Consider the following 20,493-nt stretch of genomic DNA (forward strand, 5'->3'; position numbering starts at 1 on the left):
GATCAGCCAATGGGGGCGAGGGACAGGATGGGACCTGTAATGGGAGGTCTCCCGAATAAGGAAAGATATTTCTGGCTAAGAAAACACACCGAAAACAGGGTTTGCGTGATAAGTAATTTCTCCCTTAGCTGCTTGATACCAGGCACATTGGTGAGAACATGCCCTGTGACCTCCCTGTGATAATTTTACCATAAACGCATTGTGACATATGTTGACGAGCAGTAGCTTAGCCCGTGTGCCTTGGGCCCTAGTGCAAGGAACAAAACAGTCCCCAAGGCTGCTCTTTGACTTATAAAAAAACAGCAATAATAAAGTTTCAGTGGGCCCCTCAGGCCTCTGTGCCCCGGTGCCACTGCACCTGTTGCACCAAACGAAGCTACGACCCGTTGATGAGTTTTGAATCAAATACCTGCACCCCACAATGGCCGCTCCCGCAGTAATGACGAAGTTCCACTGATTAGGAGGGGGAGGTGGGTGTGGGCAGGGCGTAAAAGGGGTGCTGCATCAAGCTGGCCTGGAAGCGAGGAACATTGCATCCATTCATTCCAGTATAAACTGCCTGCGGAGCCGGGTGCCCGGATTAGAACGCCCGGCTGGCTCCGCCATCTGCATTAACACTGGGCTCGCGCTGGCTCCCTTCCACCTGACAGGAATGGCGCGCATATTTATAAGTTATTTTCCATCCACTGTTGCAGAAGGGAAAGCATCCGGCTTTATTTAGAGCAGAGAGATTCTTTCCTCCGCTCCAACAGGTGGATTCGTTGCATTTAGATACTCCCCCTGGATATAGGCCCAGCTTTTACTATAAAGCGTTTTCCTTTAGGATTCTGAGGCCTATTAATACCAGAGAGAATGACACCGCGTGCTACCCAAAATATGAAGATGGTCAGGGAGTGACTGCTACAAAACAGCAGTCACATAGCGCAGTGGCGACGAGAGGCGAGATCCCAGAGTCGGACTGGCCTCAGTGGAACTGCAAGAACTCCAGGCAGGTGCCTCTTAAAGGCCTGCAGCAGGACAGATTCAAAGGGCTTTCTGCAAACCTTACGATTTCCCTGGAGGCAGGTGTCCCCCCCACCCCTTCTCTTGCTTTAAAAAAAACCACAAAAAAAACTGTGCATTGCTCCTGTCTTTACCTAAAGCACAATACAACCGTAAACAAATTCAATCAATGTGCCTAAAACAAGATTCCTGTTAAAAAAATGTTTTTTAATTGTTCCCCATAGTGAGTTTAGGGGTGTTGGGGGGACGGGCATGAAAAATGATGTGGACTACCACGTACATACTTGTAAGTTTGTAGATATTCACAAACATTTCAAGGGTAGAGATTTCAACCCTGGAAATGCAAGTAAAACTGATCCTGAATAAAAGCAGTAGTAGTGGCCTTTCTAGAGGGGAAGGGGTGGGAGGGGGGTAAGGGTACACCTCATGCATGTAAGTTTAGGTAAAAGGGGTTCGCCAAAGGAAACTATTTTGCCCAGTCAGTGCTTTAAATGAGCAGTACTCTCCGGTACTAAGTGGCTATACTTCTCCCCCCCCCCCCTCCCACGCGAGATTGCAGATAGGACTAGCTAAAATTTCACATTTCCATTTAAAAATTGGGTGAAGCAGTCAAAATTCTCCCTTCAGCCACTCTATGAATCGTTGCCATTTTTCCCAACTTTGCTTCCAGAAGACCTTTCCCAGAAAATAGTTTCTGCAAGAAAATGCTCTTGGATAAAAACACTACATGAGATAATTTCCTATCTGAATTGGATTTTTTATAGAGTTTTTCTCCTACAAATATACGTGTTTTATATGTTTCCACTATTTTTTACTCTAATTTTCATAAGGTTCAAGAAAGCAGTGAAATAAATAAAAAAATAAAAAACTTTAAAGTCGCAGTGGGAAAACTTTACAACTCCACACACAGGACGATTAGGCGGAGAGTTTTATTTGCGTTATCGGAATTCAGCTTTCCAAGTGTAAACTCCTCTAAAACTACAACTCTTTACTTATTTGTATTGGGATTACATTTTAGTCAGAAAACATAAATGACCCTAATTGGATTCTAATTCGAGTTTAGCTGGCAGAATATTGGTATAAAGACTACTCCTCTAAATGCGGATGAAACCGGACATGGAAATTTCAATGACAATGTGAAAACAAAACTAAAGAGGTGACTTAAGGAGAAAATAAGAATAGAAGTTTATGAGAAAAATCTAACCAATTAGAAACAAATATCTTTGAAAAAACAAGAGTTTTAGATGCAAAGCTCAGAACGTTTATGAATATATATTGTTAACACAGTGGCATATAGGCGCAAGTGGCGATGGATGAAGACAATCTAATGAGACACTGTTTGGTGGCACTAGGAAATCTCACCAGGAGAAACTCTTAGATACACGGTTTGAATCAGCAAAGTTTCTCGCGTAGAATGGACCATTTCCTTACCCTTCCTCCCTCTCTACCACACATACCATTTTACTTTGCAACACCCTTTCTTAGCACTTTATAGAACTTTGGTTTTTGGTATTCCAGGAGGGCAGTTCCTGGGACCACCCTGCAGAAGGTGATAAGGAACAACTAACTCTCCCATATGTCAAAAATATATATTTGCCTTGGGCTGAACGGGGCCCCTGAACGTCTGGTGGGGCCCTTGAAGGGTTACTGGGGCTCCTATGCATCAAGGGCTCCAGGGGCCTGAATACGCCCCTGCTCCTGTTAGAAACATGGGACAGGCCATGAACTAGGATTTAATCAGTTTCCAAGGTCCAATTCCATGTCTTTTTGTATGTTTTAGATTTTTTTTTCTTTTTAGTTTGGGTTCGCAGAATGCGCTACAGAGACCACCTACCCTGATTGGTGTAGAGAGATAGCGATAATCTATGTGGTCTAAATATTTTAATATATAATCTCTTGTGGAACAATTTTAAATCTCGAATGTCTTTTTATCAGCAAGGGACAAAGTTAATTTTGTGTTAACATATGCAGCTGACTGGTCAATAACGACAATAAAACTTTCTTTATGAAACGCTACGATTGAAAACTATACTAAAGAAAACACATTTCAATTATATTTTGCACAGTTATTTTATTCTTTACGTATTCACAAAAATGATACATTTGTTCTGATTCGCATTCCATTATAATGGACTTTTTTGCGAAGGAGTGTAGGAAGATTGAATTGTTTTGGGAAACAGGATTTGACATGGCTCATCAGTGCAGAGAAACATGAAATGGACTTAAAGGAGCTTAAATTTAGATACCAACCAAACAAGGACAGCTGGGAACTGTTGCAATCTTAAAGATTCACAGGAGAGGGAAGGAAACTGAAAAGAAAGATTTCCTAAAGCCTTACTCATCAGCACACATGACCTCCCCAATGTGCTCCATTAGTCAACCTTGACCATCTTCAATAAGCTCTTAGAAACTTCTCAGGCAATTAGCTGACAAGGATTGTTGGAAAGGAAGCAAAGGCATACTGGAGTGTAGGGGAATTGTAAGATATTCCAATACTTGGTGTCTCTGAAAGGGCTGGGACAAGATCAGCCACACGAGTTGCATCATTGCTGTCCAGGCAGGTCTTTCAAGATGCAGCTGCTGCAGAGAAATGACCCAGTTATTATAAAGTCCTGTCCACCTCTAAATGCAAGGAATAGTAAGTGGGCAATGCACAACTATCAGTTCAAAGATTTTGGTTCTCTTTACAAAGTGGATATAATCAATAATTGTCTGTTTGGTGGATAATGCCGCATCATACTCCTCAGTGAAATCGCTTTTATCAAAATAGTTTTGTTTCTGGTCCTTCTGGATGTTGGAAGAGTACTACTCCACACTTCCTGTCGCCTTTGCACGCATTGAAGAGGCACATGTGTATTTCACAGTTGGTTTTGCTGCTCTGAGGGAAAACAATTGAGCATCAGAGCAATTCAACAATTTTTAAGTTTGACAAAAGGCTTCCAAGATCACCAAAAATACATTCATTGGCAGTGGTCGCCCCAGCACTGGGCCATCTGCCCTGGCGTCAGGCTCTTGCTGCTTTGGGGCACAGTGAGGGAAGGCAGTGGTGGCCCCGGGCCACAACCAGTGTCCCGGTGTTTGCAGAGCAGTGATACACGGGAGAAGGTCTTGGAGCAGCACCGGCACTGGTACTTTTTGATGTCGGTGTGGGTCTGTAAGTGAGCGCGTAGATTGGAGCGATCTGCAAAGGCTCTTGTGCAGTGAGGACAGGCAAAGGGCTTCTCACCTGGAAAAAAAAAAGACATACACAACCAGAACCATGAATGCTAGACTATGACCAAATTCACACACCAGATGGCAATTACAACCAATTTGCATATATATATATAATATATATAAAAAAAAAATTAAAAAAAATAAATAAATATATATATATATATATATATATATATATATATATATATATATATATATATATATAGGTCTATATGCGCCCATAGATGCGCTAAGGGTGTGGTCCGTCTTCTATGTCTACAACATTACTAACACAATATGTATGGCTGACATGCAAAATGCAATTGACACCGAGGAAGGCTTGAAGCCGAAACGCGTCTGTTCACTCTGTTTAGAAAATAAAACAAGTACGAGCACCAGCCTGGTTTTCGAGTGCTGTTTTCCTAGCTGAAAGTTTAGGAATTGGAGCTGCATATATATATATATATATATATATATATAAATCATCCATCACCCAAACCGGCACAGTACCATAGGGTGAAGAACCAGCGAAAATTGAACATAGATAACAGCCAGAAATTCACATTAGACCAGCCTTAGAGGAAATGCACGAATCTACTTACAGTCATATAAGGGCAGTAACTGACAAGTTACATCTAACAAAAACCGGTCCACATTTTCCTTTATACCAGGAAGAAAACAGGCTATGAAGAACAAGTAGGTGACCCATGGGAGAGCAGATACATCCTAGAGTTTAGAACACTCCTAGAATACTTTGGGGTTTTGAGAGGAAGGGAAGGTATGAAGCATCATCAGAAGTGCCTTGCAACACTTCGCAGTTGCAGTGACTCTCATTCACCACCCACTACTTCACCGGACTGTGTGTCACTTCACTTTGTTCTTTTTTCCACTCACATTACTATTATTGTTAGTGAGTTATCCTTCCAGACTGTTATTTTTGTGCTCTCTCATTCCTTCCCACAGCATACCTTGGCTGGCCAGCGATGGGGTCCTCTTGGTGACCTGTGGTTCACCATCAGCATCCTGGCTGATGAGTGGACTCATCACAGCAACTTCCGTCTTGACGAATGGTAAACCGATATCCCTTTTAATGCTGCTAGTAAATTCATTTATTTATTTATTTTACAGAGTTTTATATAGCGCGAACATGACCCGAATCGGGTATCAGAGCGCTTTACATAGCACCAGTTGCATTACATGAGGACACATTCATTTTTTGTTAGGCACGGGGAGATTACGTGATTTTCCCAGAATCACAGGATGTTCAGCGTCTTTGCCGAGACTCGAAACAAGTTCCCCAGATTTGAGGTTGACCGCCCTAGCCTTTAGGCCAACTCCTCTCCCCAAGAGTTCATTTATATACGCACTTCTTCCCACTATTTTGTTTATATGTGTGTCAACGTAACGCCCAGAGATGTGCTATGCGGACAACAAAGCTGTGTTTTTCCCCTCTCTCTCAATTTCTGCATAGTAGGACCCTGTCACGGGGTCGCGAACTCCCCTTTGCGATCCCCCGTAACTGACTCTCCATCTCCTCAACAGGACTGGTCCGGGCCCTTTAAGGACAGCCTGGACTTCCAGGACTTTGACTCCACCCCTATGACGTCGGAGTTTGTCGGCCTATCAGAACTGGCCTCTGGGAAAAGAAAGGCGGACCCGGAAGACGCGAACGTGTGTGTGGTCCAACGCGACTTTGAGCGGAGGAGAGGAAGCCGACTGGAAGAAGACTGTACGGAAGCCACAGACCAAGAGGACGTCGGAGCCGGGAGAGCTGGCAGCGGAGCCACGGACCTGGAGGTCATCGGAGCCGGGAGAGCTGGCAGCAGAGCCACGTACCTGGAGATGTCGGAGCCGGGAGAGCTGGTAGCAGAGCCAAGGGTCGAGAGAACGTACCGGAGACTCCACCACAGGAGAAGCCACCACAGGAGAAGCCAGGAGGCCACCGTCCCCTCGCATCGCCCAGCCACGCTCAGGAAGACACGTGGCTAAGCCAGGTACGGGATCGTTTCAGAACACTCCTAGGATTTAAGAGGGGGGGAACCGGGTAGCAGAGGGAGGAGGGAGGGACTATCCTAAGGGCACCATTTCCTTTTGAGCACTGAGCACCGCACTCATCGGTTTAGTGTTCTATCCTGGACAAATAGTGATGGTTTATTCCTTCCTCACTAATGTTACCCGCACACCCTGCCCCATAACCAGAATCGGTTATTGAGCTGTGAGCTAACGGACACGTTTCCTTTCTTTTTCATTATACCCCGGCGAGACGGTGAGGAGAAAAGAAAAACGATCAAGCCGTGGACACATACCGAAGATCAGCTGCAAGAAGCCTACCCCTCATTCAATTTTGACGAGTTGAACTTGCTGTATAAACCACCTAATAAACATATTGTTATTCCCACACTTCAGTATTGGCTCCTTCTCTCCTTGTTTACCCTTAAGGTTACAGACCCTTTGTTAATGCCAGTGTCTTTAGAGTAGTTTGGGGAGGATAGGAAATCTCGGCTGGATTAATGGATCAGTGCGACTCCTAGACAACTTTGATCACGACCCTTCTCTTTTCTGGCAACTACTACAACAAAGAAAAACATTTCAAAGAGAAAGAACAAAACACACTGCAGATTTGGTTTCTCAAATGCAGGAAGTTTTTATGGTCAAGTTTTGTATTATCATATACCAGACTTGCGATTAGTCAGTTCCTGGACAGTGAAGTTCATAGGCCCTGCATGGATTTCAGCACTTCTGACTCAATGAGAAATATCTCCTGGTGACAGAAGACAAGCAGACAGTTGTATGCGTCATCCAGGTTTGGATGGGAAGCTAGACCTTTAGCTCTGATGAACTTCAAGAGAAGATTGCATACAGTTGTAAAATAACAGAAGAGAGACCTAAGGACATCGCATTTTATCGCCACTGAAAACAAGAAGATGAAGGCCGACCTTCATCTCCAGTTTCATCCCTGTAAGAAAGGAAATGAAACAACTTCAGTACTGACTCTGAGGTCCGAGCTATGACTACAAGGTGGTCAAACAGGATCCCAGGCCCTGGTTTTCAAATCTTAGGACAGTTCTGGGGCCATATTATGGAAAGGGCGCACGGTCGTTGTTTGCGCCACGGCAACACCTTTAAAGGAGGTACGCGGGGTACAAACAGAAAATATGCACCCTCTTATGATAAATGCATTGTTCCCTGCAGGGCAGCACATTCAGTGAAATATGGAGGGGCTGCTTCAAAGCCGTTCCATGTTTCACAGTACAAGTGACATCCCGTCTGCACTTTAAAGAGGGGCGAGAGATCCCCCTGCAGGCAGACGCTGTGAGTGTCCTCACCCACCGGTAGGGGGATGACTGGTGGGGTTCATGGGACACCCTTTCTCCCCTCCAGAGGGCTTCCATCAGAAAGCGTACTGACAGTGCACCATCTTTTTGTGATGCACTGTGAGTGCATCTCCGAAGGGTCTGCCTGTGCCCGCATCTGTAATACGGTGCGGGCGCAAGTGTAAAGATTCACACTTACAAATGAATGAGCTCCCTCTCAGGATAGTGCTGGCGCGAATGTTGTGCCAGCGCTATCAGTATTACAGAAGGAGCTGCACAAGCGTCTGCAGACCCTTCTGTGATACCGTTGCGCACTGGGGGTACACACCCTTTGCACCCCTGGGGCACAGTGTATAACACGGCCGCTGGTAGCACCACCACCCTCGCAAAGGGGACAATCCACCAGATCCACTAGGTCATCAGTTTGATAACAAGAGGTCAGTCCCACCTCCCCAACAAAACCCTAACAGGCTCTGGCTAAGGAGTCACTTACTGTCTTTAAACGTCTAGAGTTGTTTGGCACGCCAGGCCATGCTGTTGGCCCACAGTCTGTCAGTGTATCTAGATGAAGTGATGGCCTCTTCAGTTGTAATTTGGTGGTTAGTGGGGCTGCCCCCATGCCGATTTACACATCCATCATTTTTGTAATGACCGTGGTCACCAGGCAGGTCGCTCCCCCACGCCACCACACAGCTCTCCTGTCTGCCCTGAGCCACTGCTGCCGCTATATTGGTTTGTACCGGCCTGTTCTTTTTTCTGAACTCTCTGTACTTGCAGTTTGAATTGTTCTTTTGTACCCCTCTGTGCCCACTTTTTCTTCTGTGCCCTCTGTACTCGTAGTTAGAAGTGGTGTTTACCCCTCTGTGACCACTTTTTCCTTCTGTATACCGCTGTGCCCGCTGATCTCCGTCCACGCTCTTTCCCGCCGCTGTGTCCCCTGCGGCCCTGCCCCCCTCTGCTCCCATTCGTCACCCGCTCCCACCTACCAGCTGCTCCTCCCTCCCACTCCCCCTTATATGGAGGCCACGCGGCGGTGAGGAGAGCGACCTTTGACCCTGTCACCAGGCAGTTCGCTCCCCCACGCCACCACACAGCTCTCCTGTGTGCCCTGAGTCACTGTTGCTGCTTTACTGGTTTGTTACTGCCTGTTCTTTTTTCTGCACTCTCTGTACTTGCAGTTAGGATTATTCTTTTGTACCCCTCTGTGCCCACTTTTTCTTCTGTGCCCTCTGTACTCGTAGTTAGAAGTGTTGTTTACCCCTCTGTGACCACTTTTTCCTTCTGTATTCCGCTGTGCACGCTCGTCCCCCGTCCACGCTCTTTCCCGCCGCTACGTCCCCTACAGCCCCCCCCTCTGCTCCCATTCGCCGCCCCGCTCCCGCCTCCCAGCTGCTCCTCCCTCCCACTCCCCCTCATATGGAGGCCGCAAAGCGGCTGCGCGCAGCGGGCGCGTGGCATCCTTCTCAACAACCGCTCCGCCAGCAAACACGCCGCCGAACTCTGGGGCCTACTCGACACCAACTCCCCAGACGATGCCCTCCTGACCGAGACCTGGCTGACCCCCACCTCTCCTTCGACTGCACCACTGAAATTCACTGGACCGACCACCTCTGCATCCACTTCACCTTCCGCAAACCAACCACTGCACCCAGCCGATACCCCGCCGCAGCTGGGGCAAGATCACCGAGGACCAGCTAACCACCGCCCTTGCCCAGAGCCCACCAGCAGACCCCATCGACCCCGACACCGCCGCCTGCAACCTCAGGCAGTGGATCAACGACTGCGCCAACACCCATGCCCCGCTCAAGAAACCCCCCAACACCCAGACCATCAAGAGAGCCAGCTAGTTCACCGAAAACCTCCAGGCCTCCAAGCGAACCTGCCGAAAACTGGAAAAAAAGGGACCCACGAAAGAACACAAAAGAATAACGGAAAGCTACGCAGCCCACAGGAACGCCACCCGCCGACACCACCAACTCATCAGATCCACCAAAAGGACCATCTTCAGAGACCGCATAGACAACAATGCACACAACAGCAAAGCGCTCTTCAGCATCGTGAAGGAACTCTCCAACCCCAGCTCCAACACCAACGACATCCTACCATCTCAAGACCTGTGCGACTCACTGTCCACCTTCTTCTATCGCAAGATAGCAGACATCCACGACAGCTTCGACGCCGTCATCACCCCGGCAACCACCAGCACCCCTGCCCCTCCCGCACCAACCGCCTGCTCGCATGGACCAACATCAACGACGACGACACCATCAAGATCATGAACACCGTCCACTCCGGATCCCCAGAAGACCCCTGCCCACACCACATCTTCAACAAATCCAGCAGCACCATCGCACCCCATCTCCGGAAAACCATCAACATCTCCTTTGAGACAGCGACCTTCCCGGAGAGCTGGAAACACGCAGAGATCAACGCCTTACTCAAGAAACCCAAGGTGGATCCCAAGGACTTAAAGAACTTCCGACCCATCTCCCTGCTCCCGTTCCCGGCGAAGTTCATCGAAAAGGCAGGCAACAGACAACTGACCAGCTTCCTCAAAGAGAACAGCATCCTGGACCCGTCCCAATCCGGATTCCGTAATAACGACAACACCTAAACTACCCTCATGGCCGCCACCGTCGACATCGGGATCCTGCTTGACAACAGAGAACCGTAGCCCTCATCCTCCTGGACCTGTGAGCCGCTTTCGACACAGTCTGCCACCGCACACTAAAAACACACCTACACGACGCCAGAATCCAAGAAAAGGCCCTGGACCACCTCCTTCCTCACCGGCAGAACCCAGAGCGTCCGCCTCCCCCCTTCTGCTCCAAAGCCACGGAGATCATCTGCGGCGTACCCCAAGGATCATCCCTCAGCCCAACGTTGTTCAACGTATATATGGCACCGCTCACCCACGTTGCCCGACAACACGACCTAAACATCATCTCCTATGCTGACGACACCCAGCTGATCCTCTCGCTCACCAAGGACCCCCACACCGCCAAAACCAACCTCCACGAAGGAATGAAGGCAGTCGCCGACTGGATGAGGAACAGCCGTCTGAAGCTGAACTCAGACAAGACGGAGGTCCTCATCCTCAATCCCACCCACTAAGCTTGGGATGAATCCTGGTGGCCAACGGCACTAGGAGCACCCCTTACACCCACCGACCACGCACAAAACCTGGGGGTCATCCTCGACTCCACACTCTCCATGACAAAGCAGGTCAACGCAGTCTCCTCCTCCTGCTTCAACACCCTCCGGATGCTTCACAGGATCTTCAAGTGGATCCCCACCACAACTAGAGGGACGGTCACCCAGGCCCTCGTCAGCAGTAGACTGGACTACGGCAATGCACTCTACGCGGGAGCCCCGTTCAAACTCCTGAAACGGCTCCAATGCATCCAGAACGCCTCCGCATGACTGATCCTCGACATCCCGCGCCACAGCCACATCACACCCCACCTGAGAGACCTGTACTGGCTCCCCATCAACAAGAGGATAACCTTCAAGCTCCTCACCCACGCACACAAGGCACTCCACGACACCGGACCAGCGTACCTCAACAGCCGACTCAGCCTCTACACCCCATCCCTGCTGCAAAACCAGTCCCTATTAAATAAACATGGCCCTCATCCTTTCGGCCCACATGGAAAGTGCCCGTTGTCTGCTACAGCCAGTCCGGCCCTGTCCCATACCTAATATACCTACTGAGAAAAAACTCAGGTCGGCAGTAAACTGCATGGTCAGCAAGCCGATCTTAATCTTTTTAACCTTTTGAATTAAACTAATGGTTGAAGGAACTGCCCATAATTATCCTGCTGGGTTCAGCCAAGAGGGCAGGGGCTAAAAAAAGGACTGTACGAATTGAAATATTTTGCATTGATTTCTGATTTGGGATTCCATTTTATTTCCAAGTTACTCTTTCATCTTCAGGGTTTACTGTTCACTACAAGGCCAGTGAGTTGTTTGTACATTGAAATAATCTTCATGCAGATTTCTCCATTTAGTTTCCAGGTGACAGAAGTAATTTGACAATTAAAAGCTAACAGATTATATAAACACATATACGTGCATCCAAAGGGAATGCAACTAAATGCCAGAAAGATAGAATGAAAGAAATATAGAGTAAACACATATACATGCATCCAAAGGGAATGCAACAAAATGCCAGAAAGATTAAAGAATGATCGAAATATAGGGGACAGAGAAAGAGCAAGAGTGAAAGAAATAAAGTAAAACACAAAAGTAAAAGCAAACAAACAAGATATATGAAGGAATGTCTGCAATTAATGGTACCTCTGCATTTTTCACCCAATACTCAAGGTAGTTTGAGTACCCATCTGACTTGTGAAAAACATCTCTTTCACGGTTAGCAGTAATCATGAACAGACCACAATGGGTGAAGTGGCATAGATCCAATTTAAAGTAGGTTTAACAATGCTTTAGACTATATTAAACTATGGCAAAGAGCCAGAAAAGGGTCATAGAATTTACCTTCCCTATCATGGGCAGAGCAGAAACTTAGATGGGCACTAGGTAATACAGGACTAATAGGCAAATGTACAAAAAGCAAAACAATATTGCCATGATTAAAATAATCTGTGGAAAGTGGCTAAGTATGGACGCAAAATCCCTTCCGCTCACGGAATTAGCGGATTTTCAGCAATTTCGCGATCCGTGAAGCTCGCGAAATATCCGCAATTCCGCTCGCGGATTTTTTTTTTTGTTGGTGCATGCCCGAGTTGAAGCTCAAATTAAGTAACTCATTATAATCAGCCCAAACAACTAGTGAGCACAGCACGGTCGAGGCTAGGCAGGTGTGCTTCCTCCCTATATCTACCGTCTACAATTAGATGTAATCCTTGATGTAGGTCTTTGCATCCAAGAGTTTCTCGAGCCCAATCACCGTGTACTTCCTGTGACCAGGAGGCTGCTTCCTTCTCATCTGCTGCTCTGATCGGTCTCTGACCCTTTATAAACAAGAGGCATGTGAACTCGCATAGAAGCCCCGCCCGTTTGGCCCCGCCCAACAGACACTAGGGTGTGCAACGTCTTTGCGCCCTTTCCTCACTATGATGGACAGCTCACAGGAGGAACCTTGGCGCCTTTCGGCGCGGTGGCAAAGTTACAGACACACGTGGTCACTGAAGACAACTCTTCTGTCCTTTTACGCAGCTGCAGTGTAGGAAAAGCACTATACATTTACCCAACGAGCTAGCACTTACTGATTAGCTAGTAGAAACAGAACTCTATATATATTTGTGCAAATCCGCGAGTTCGCGGATTTTCCCGTGAACTCGCGGATTTGTTTGCCATTTCGCGGACCGCAGATCCGCAAAATTCGCCCATACTTAAAAGCGGTACCTAGAATCTGAATTTGAAAACACAGTACAGACCAAAGGGAACTCTTTGCTTTGGTGCTTTTCACCACTGAATTCAGCTGTCTACACTGCTTTTTCAAATCTACAAAAGGCTAAAGGCAATTCCGTATCTTGTTACCAAATCGCAATTTGCATTTGTGATTTAGTCTTTTGAAGGGGTGTGTTTAGGGCATCTCTTCCAAATACTGAATTGGTATGGTATGCATGACTGCGAAAAATTCCTGTTTTCAAACAGTAATAATTTACCACCAGTTTAAAAGTGGTGGCAACCCATTCCCAAATCCCCTTTCAGAATGTAAAAAAAAAAATACTTAAGAGATCCTGCTCTTAAAAAAAGAAATGTAATTGTTTTTTTTTTTTTTTTTTAACGCCTCCCATTTTCCTTTGAGGAAAAAAGACTTCATTTAAAAAATGTTTTTAAAGATTGCTGTATTATAAAGAAATCACAGACATGGTGGTCTGCTGACTCCAGCAGGCCACAATCCTTGTGATGGCTGCGATTTCTAATGGGTTGCAAATTGTGACCTACCTGATTAATATTCGTGAGATAGCGATTTTCTAGTCGGTCGAAAATCGACCTATTTCTGAGTGGTTTCAAACATTAGGATTTGTGATTTCATGACTGCGATTCGGTAAAAATCACAATTAGAAAATCCAGCCCTAAATTTTGTACATTTGCCCATGCTACTTTCCATGCTTGACAGGACTGAGCCTACTGGGATGGAGCAGTAGATTAAAAAAAAAAGTGAGGAAAAAAAGTTAGCACGCCCAATCAGAAAGAGGACCAGCGCACTCCTACGTTGGAACGTTTCAGAAAGTGTTTTGCTGTACTCAAGGCTGATTGTAAAAGTTATTCTTTGTATAGGGCAATAGACAGGGGTGTGCATAGTTCTATTTTCGCATGCAAGGTTTGGTGGAAGTTCTAGATTTTGCCCTTCATAAAGCTAGTGAACTTTCTGTGCCTTTTCATGTGCATAGATTTACTCTACTCTACGTTAACTTTCACCGCAGATCAGGATATTCTTCTCTCAAATCCTATGCAGAATCTTCTTCTGCACATTTACCTTTTGCTTTGCAGGGCTGTACTTCTGGGTTGGGTGAAGGGTATGGGGGGAGGGGAGAAGGGAGACTCACTTGGGACAAGGAAAGAGAAGAAATTATTAAGATGAGAGAAGAAATGAAGAATGCACACTTCACCAGATGCATGACAGCGCTCACAATCCATATTCACATTCAATACACTGTAAACCGCCCTTACCACAAGCACCCAACAGAAGTCTGATATACCATAATCAGACTTTCACTGGATTCCCAACTGCACTCTCCACTCCACAACACCATGATGTATCATTGTACCAAACCGACCTGCAAATGGTCATCTTCAAACTTACACATCATTCAGCGGGCTCACACTCTCATGAATACAAGACACAAGTTTATCAAAACGTTGCCTTAACTGCACAAGTCACACACCACAGTAAAATACACTGTAAAAAGCACTTCCATAAATCTAGTATAAGCACTCCACCCAAGGAAACAATACTGCATGATAATAGACAATCAGCCATGCAGTGCTGGAAAAACTGGAGTTCCTTGGCACACCCACCCATACACACAACGCTACAAAGATCTCCCATGAACAAAAACAATTTACCATCACACTCACCGACACAAATCATTTTTAAACTGAACAAACACTTGACTAATCTCCCACAAGCACACATCAACAACAGCAGCAACAAACATCAGAAAACCAGATTGACGGTCTTCCAAATTTTGCAGACATGGGGCTATATGTTAAAGAATGACTGACAAGGTCATTGATGTTGTGATTGGCACAACAGAATAACCATATATGAGAATAGTGTAACTTAAAAAAGGGCCCCTTATTTTCTGCCAAAGTACGTTTTTCAACTTTTGTTTTGAGAATCTGCAGTATCTAAAGTCAGTGTTTAGGTTACAGCCATCTAACAGGCCGATCGTTAACTACCAGTAGGTCTCGATCTACTTCAAAGTAGCTCTCACATGATAATTACTGGTCAAATGGAAAAAACGTATTCAGTTATGGCCGCTCCCGTTATCATTACAGGCAGGAGTGCGGATGGGGTAGGTGCGAGAGAACCAGCACCCGAGTAAAACTTCTGGTAAGTTGCGGGCACCCCACTTTCCTAGTCTATGGAGCAACTCTCCCAATATTTAGAGGTGACGTACAGGAGTGACCATAACTGAATACATTTTTTGTAGTTATCCCCTGGCCCGCCCTGACACTTCCTCAGGGTATTAACCTTGATACACTTCACGTCCACAGCACTTCACCCTGTTTTTTTCGGTCCCAAAGAAGCGCCACGGATCTTTGAGACCAGATAGGCGTGAAACATGTCGACCTCTTCTACATTATAGTTACCTGGGGCTCATTAAGCAGACCGAGGTAACCCCTAACCTTCAGTTTTTTTACTCTGTCAAGGGTACCCTTTCATTAAAAACCATAATTCGGGTAAACTTTACATAGTTTTAACTCACGTTGCACGCACTACACCACCCTCTAAGAGGACCCAATCCACACACCTGCATGCACCTTATGGCGTTTTGTCTCAAAAGATCTCCGCTAAAGTGACCCTTCGGGGGACCCATGGGGCATTGCAGCGCCGGCCCGATGAGGAGCAAAATACCCGATGATGAAGCATGAAATCCTTCGGGGTGTGTGAGGGCATCAAGAGACAAGACTTGCTCTTCCCTCTCACTAGTGGGTTCTCTATAAAACCTAGGACTACTTACTTCTCCCTTTTCCTCTTTTTTCTCTGCTCCCCTTTTTGCATTGAGTGGGTGACAATTTGCACCCTTTAAACTGGAACTGTGCCCCCTTTTTTGATTCAAATGGTTAACATTAGGAGCACGGGCACTGGACCTATAAACTGCTCCTGGTCCCCCCCTTTTTGCATTTATACAAAAATGTGTCATATACACACACATATAATTATAAATATATCTAGGCCAGATGTAAACTTTTCAAGTAGAACAACTGTGGTATGCAGTGAGAGATAGTTGGACGAATTCATGTATTTGACAATATAAGGTTCTGTGTCGCCTCCTTAACAAACAAATCTGGGGCAAATGCAACACCCTACCCCCCCCCCCCCATCCTCCCCAGCCCCCACCCCTATCAGAGACGCCAGTGGTAGTGGCCTGATCCTCAGAGGGCAGAAGATGTTTAGAAGGACTAACTGATAGAAGTATTGACATGGGGAAACCCGGACATGCTCCATCACGTTCACAGTTTCATAGTTATTTAACTGGTGGGTTTTTGGAATTTACATTTTTTGAGATGCTCTATTTTATTTTGGCCACAGGCTATATTTTTTAGGGGTGGCACAGGTTACTTGACCTCTTGGTCCCAGCATGAAACCCAGAGAACAGACCTGGGCCCAGAGTTCCCTCATCTGTAACCCTTACACCACTTTAGCAGGAAGGTTAGCAACCACCAAGAACTAGAGGCCAGGGAGCTTCCAAGGATCAGCCGTCCTAAACCAAGCAACATAGGAGAACACTGGCCTTAGAGCCATTGGTAATAGAAATATAGCACCTAGCGCCGAGGAGCTATAATAACCTTTGAGGTCATATCTCTAGCCCAGAAGGTGCTAATATGCCACAACTTTACATCCTTTCACCTTGAGGGTGTTAAAGGGCCAAAGAGAGCAACTTTGCTATTCGCATTGGAGGGCACCGGTGGTAAATGGCAAATCCCACACAGGGCACTCTCTGCCACCTGTGACTGCCCAAGTTCCCCAAATAAAGGCCTTCCTACTCAGGAGCTAAATTCTCTTTAGGGCTTAAATATAAAGGAAGTAGGAAAAGAATACGTTCATATGGGCAGTGCTGGGTCTGGGGCTCATGGCAATTCCAGTTACTGCAAAACGTGCTCACCCAAATTCTGATTTTTTTGCCGGACTTCTTTCACGTCATTTTCATTGACTGCGTTAGGCTTTGACAACTGTGAGGGGCTGGGTTGAGTGAGTTTAAGTGTGCCTTTACAGCAATGGTAAGAACATGTTTTCCTACACCATTGCTTGCTTGGGACAGTGATGTGTGACCTGGTTTCATACACACTTTCAAAAATATATAACTTTAATATGGATCCATCAAAGGTTGGAAGGTCGCGGCCTACATCACATCATTGGCAAAATATCTGATTGGTTGCGGGCTGCAGAAAACGGTCAACAAGGGAAGGACCAATAAAAAAAACTCCAGCAAAATTCTAATTCTACAATGAGTGACATCACAAACACGTGGGTCAGAGATAGATCTGCTTTTCCACATGACCTCTGTGTAGATTACTTCACTTAAATCCTGTGTATAGCGACCCTTCACACAGAACATATAGAGTTGTAAATTCCAACAAAAAAGAAGGGAGGAGAAAAACAGAATATTTTGATGCACCAATGTTGCCATTTCAGTGCTTCATGATGGTACAGAATGGGGTTCGATTCCTCATGTCAGGTGGCGGAGATCAATAAATTGGCACAATAGGTGAGCAGTTACAGCTGGTTTTGCTATCTGTATACTTATTGCATGAATTAGGGGACTGGATTAATTTTGAGATAAGTGATAGGGACAGGTAAAGATTGATAAAAGAAGGTAGATCATGACCCGCTATTATTTTGGCCAACTGGAAGGTGAGGACTTGTCGTGCAACAAGGTTTCAATAGACAGACAATTTTGCACATGGTAAAGGCAGACAACTGGAAATCTCTGAAGAGTTAACTAACAGTGCTTTTGTAACAAGGCGGTGGTAGGGAAGAAATTGTGATACTCTCTCGTAAGAGGAAGGCTCTAGATAAGTACACGCGTGGCAGAGGAAACCATTTTTGAACCAAGAAGGAGAGGCTGACAATTAGCCAGATCGTAGCTAGGAAAAGTGGCTCAGAGGATCCAAGCGGTCAGTTAATGCTCTAGAAGAATCTCCTACAAGCTCAGGCCGGTTTCACAGTGAAGGTTATCTTTCCACTTACAAACACAAATGGTTTCAGGACCAGATACTTGACTGGCTGTTTTTAGATGAAAATTTACTTCATCCCTAATTTTTGATTGGTTAACTCAAAAGGTTTTGTCCTAGGGTGCTGTAATCTGTCCCGCAACCCACCATCAAGCAGCACAACGGCATAAGATTGCAAAGACCAATGTGAAATGCCCCTTCTGGCAGCACAGTTAAGAAATAGTAAGAACTATTCTAGTACTGAATCATGTAGCACAGGATTTCATATCTGCACCGGTCAATGTCAATTCCGCCTTACCTGTGTGTGTTCGGATGTGCCCCTGTAGCAGCCAGGGACGGGAGAAGGCCTTGCTGCAAATCCTACAGACGCAGGGTAGAGTGTGGGTGCGGATGTGCATCTTGAGGGCACCCAAGCTCACGTATTCCTTCTCGCAGTACTTGCAATTGAAGTTCTTCCTGGACGAAAGCTCACAGTGAAGCTGCCTGTGCTTGGCAAGGCCAGAGAACGTGTGGTAGGACCTATGGCAGTCAAAGCAGTCAAACCTTGCCGGTACCTCCAAGGCAGAGGTATTCTGCACGCCGGGGAGTCTGTTGGATACCTCCTTACATTGCTCTAGCTCTGGCCTTTTATTTGTGTTCGGTGAAGATGGGAAGTGGAAATTGTTCAGGGTGTCTTTGAGAGGTGTGACCAGAGCTCTATGATGCAAAGAGTCATTCAGACTGATATCTATGGCTCTGGTGCTGTAACTGAAGCCCTCTTTGTTGTCTGCGTCTAGCGTTATCAGTGTGATGACCGAGCTTCTGTCCCATGGATTTCCGCAGCAGACAGAGGGTGCTGCCTCATTCTGGCACACAGAGGGGAGGATCGGGACACTGGAGACAGCCAAGTCATCAGCTACACCTGAGAGAAAAATAGGAGGATTTATTTTGACGCCCATCGATTTGCACACATAACTATTCAAATAATGGTGAAACAACTGCGTTGACACCTGTTAATCCTAGAAAATGTAGAACTCTTACTTTCTCACCAGGAATGGTGATGAACCTGAAGCAACATGCCGGACTCAGCAGTCAACACAAGATTTTAGAGCAGTTGAATGTTGAGAGCTCCATTGAGGACAACGAAGAGGTTCAGCAGCAATAATGGATGGTATAAACCTTGTGCTCCATCATTCTAATGCTTGTCTTTCTGTTTTTAGATCTGCTATTAGCCAAGATCTTATGATTTTACTACATTGCATTCTTACTTCTAGGGGCTTGCCGCCAGCCCTCTTCATCAATTGGTTGGTTATGGTGTCATGTACATTCTTCTTCCACCTATTACAGCATATAACACATGACCATAAATCCACCCATGTCATCCATTACTAACTTCACTGTGAGTAACGGCATTGTGCCTGGTCACAAGGAGCACATCCACAGAAAGTAGTTACCTTGAGGGCCTTGAACTACTATGGCAGTGTGTACTTTAAGCCCCAAAAATATTTTTGCATTTAGCCAACTTTTTTTCTTGTATATTGATGATGGTCAGACAGCTACTCCAACAATACCACTTTGGAAAAAAGTGTGACTGAAGTAACAAGAGTGGAGGGGCATAGAGTAGAATGGTGTAGAGTGGAGTGGTGTAAAGTGGTGCGGAATGATATAGAGTGGAGTGGCGTAGAGCAGTACAGTTGTGGATGTAAGCAACTAATGTGTCAATAGGGAAAGTAGATAGGGTGAAAGAAACATAAATAAGAAGCTGTATGCCCATGTTAAAAGCAGAAAAGTACACTGCACGTCCAGGAATAATACAGAAACTCTTCTAAAATAAAAATAAATAGTGCCATTTAAAAAGACGAAAAGGAAGATCAAAGACGAGAAAGAACACATAAATGGTCCATGCTCCAGGGAGGAGCAAACACAAGAAAGTAAAGGAAGTCTATGGAACTAAGCAATCAAAAGATTGCAAACGAGTGCGACAGTGAAAACAACTAATGGTATGCTGTGGGCAGGTTGTAAGCCCACAGAATTGTAAACAATGGGGCAGATTTATGTCGGACTTGTGCCACGTTTACACCGCCGTTGCGTCACGCAAAGGCGGCGTAAACGGTGCGCATCGCTGCGACCCATTTACAACGTGACGCATCTAGGCAGATGCGTCACGTTGTAAAGCCCTGCGCCACATGTGGGCGTTTCGGCGCAGGGTGGGCGTTCCGGGGCAGGTGCGCCTCGCAAAAGTGCCTGCGTGAAATCTACAAGATTTCACGCAGGCACTTTTAGGCCAATGCTGCGTGAAAACCCTGCGCCTGCTTGAAGCAGGCGTAAGGCTTGACGCAGCATTGTACAGATAGCGCCCCCCAGAGCATTGCTGGAGCTGCGTCATGCTTGCTTCCGGTCCAGGGAAGGCATGGTTTGGCAGTTCGGGCTGGACTGTTCCCATGAGGCACAGGGTCAGACTGATTTGCATATAGCCATGTCTGAACTGGGGTGGCAGAGTGGGCCAAAGAAAGGTGATGGATCAAACCCAGATCTTTTGACTGGGTGTGAGTGTTTGATTGGTTCAGATGCTCCGTCCATCACCACCCCCTTTTTTACGGCACAGATGCGTCACGCATCAGTGCCGTTT

The 20,493-nt window shown here is 46.2% G+C and overlaps 1 protein-coding gene across 1 annotated transcript in view; it reads right to left on the reverse strand.

The window, feature by feature from the left end:
• Positions 1–3,059: 3,059 nt before the first annotated feature.
• Positions 3,060–20,493, reverse strand: part of SNAI3 (snail family transcriptional repressor 3) — a 37,359-nt gene continuing 19,925 nt past the window's right edge. The window contains exons 2-3 of the mRNA XM_078671582.1: positions 18,184–18,786; positions 3,060–4,228 (exon numbers count right to left, since the gene is read on the reverse strand). Coding sequence (XP_078527708.1) covers positions 3,963–4,228; positions 18,184–18,786 — 869 coding nt within the window. The 3' untranslated portion in view covers positions 3,060–3,962. The remainder of the gene's footprint in view (positions 4,229–18,183; positions 18,787–20,493) is intronic.

Source organism: Lissotriton helveticus, chromosome 12 (genome assembly GCF_964261635.1).
Source record: "Lissotriton helveticus chromosome 12, aLisHel1.1, whole genome shotgun sequence".
NCBI lineage: Eukaryota > Metazoa > Chordata > Amphibia > Caudata > Salamandridae > Lissotriton > Lissotriton helveticus.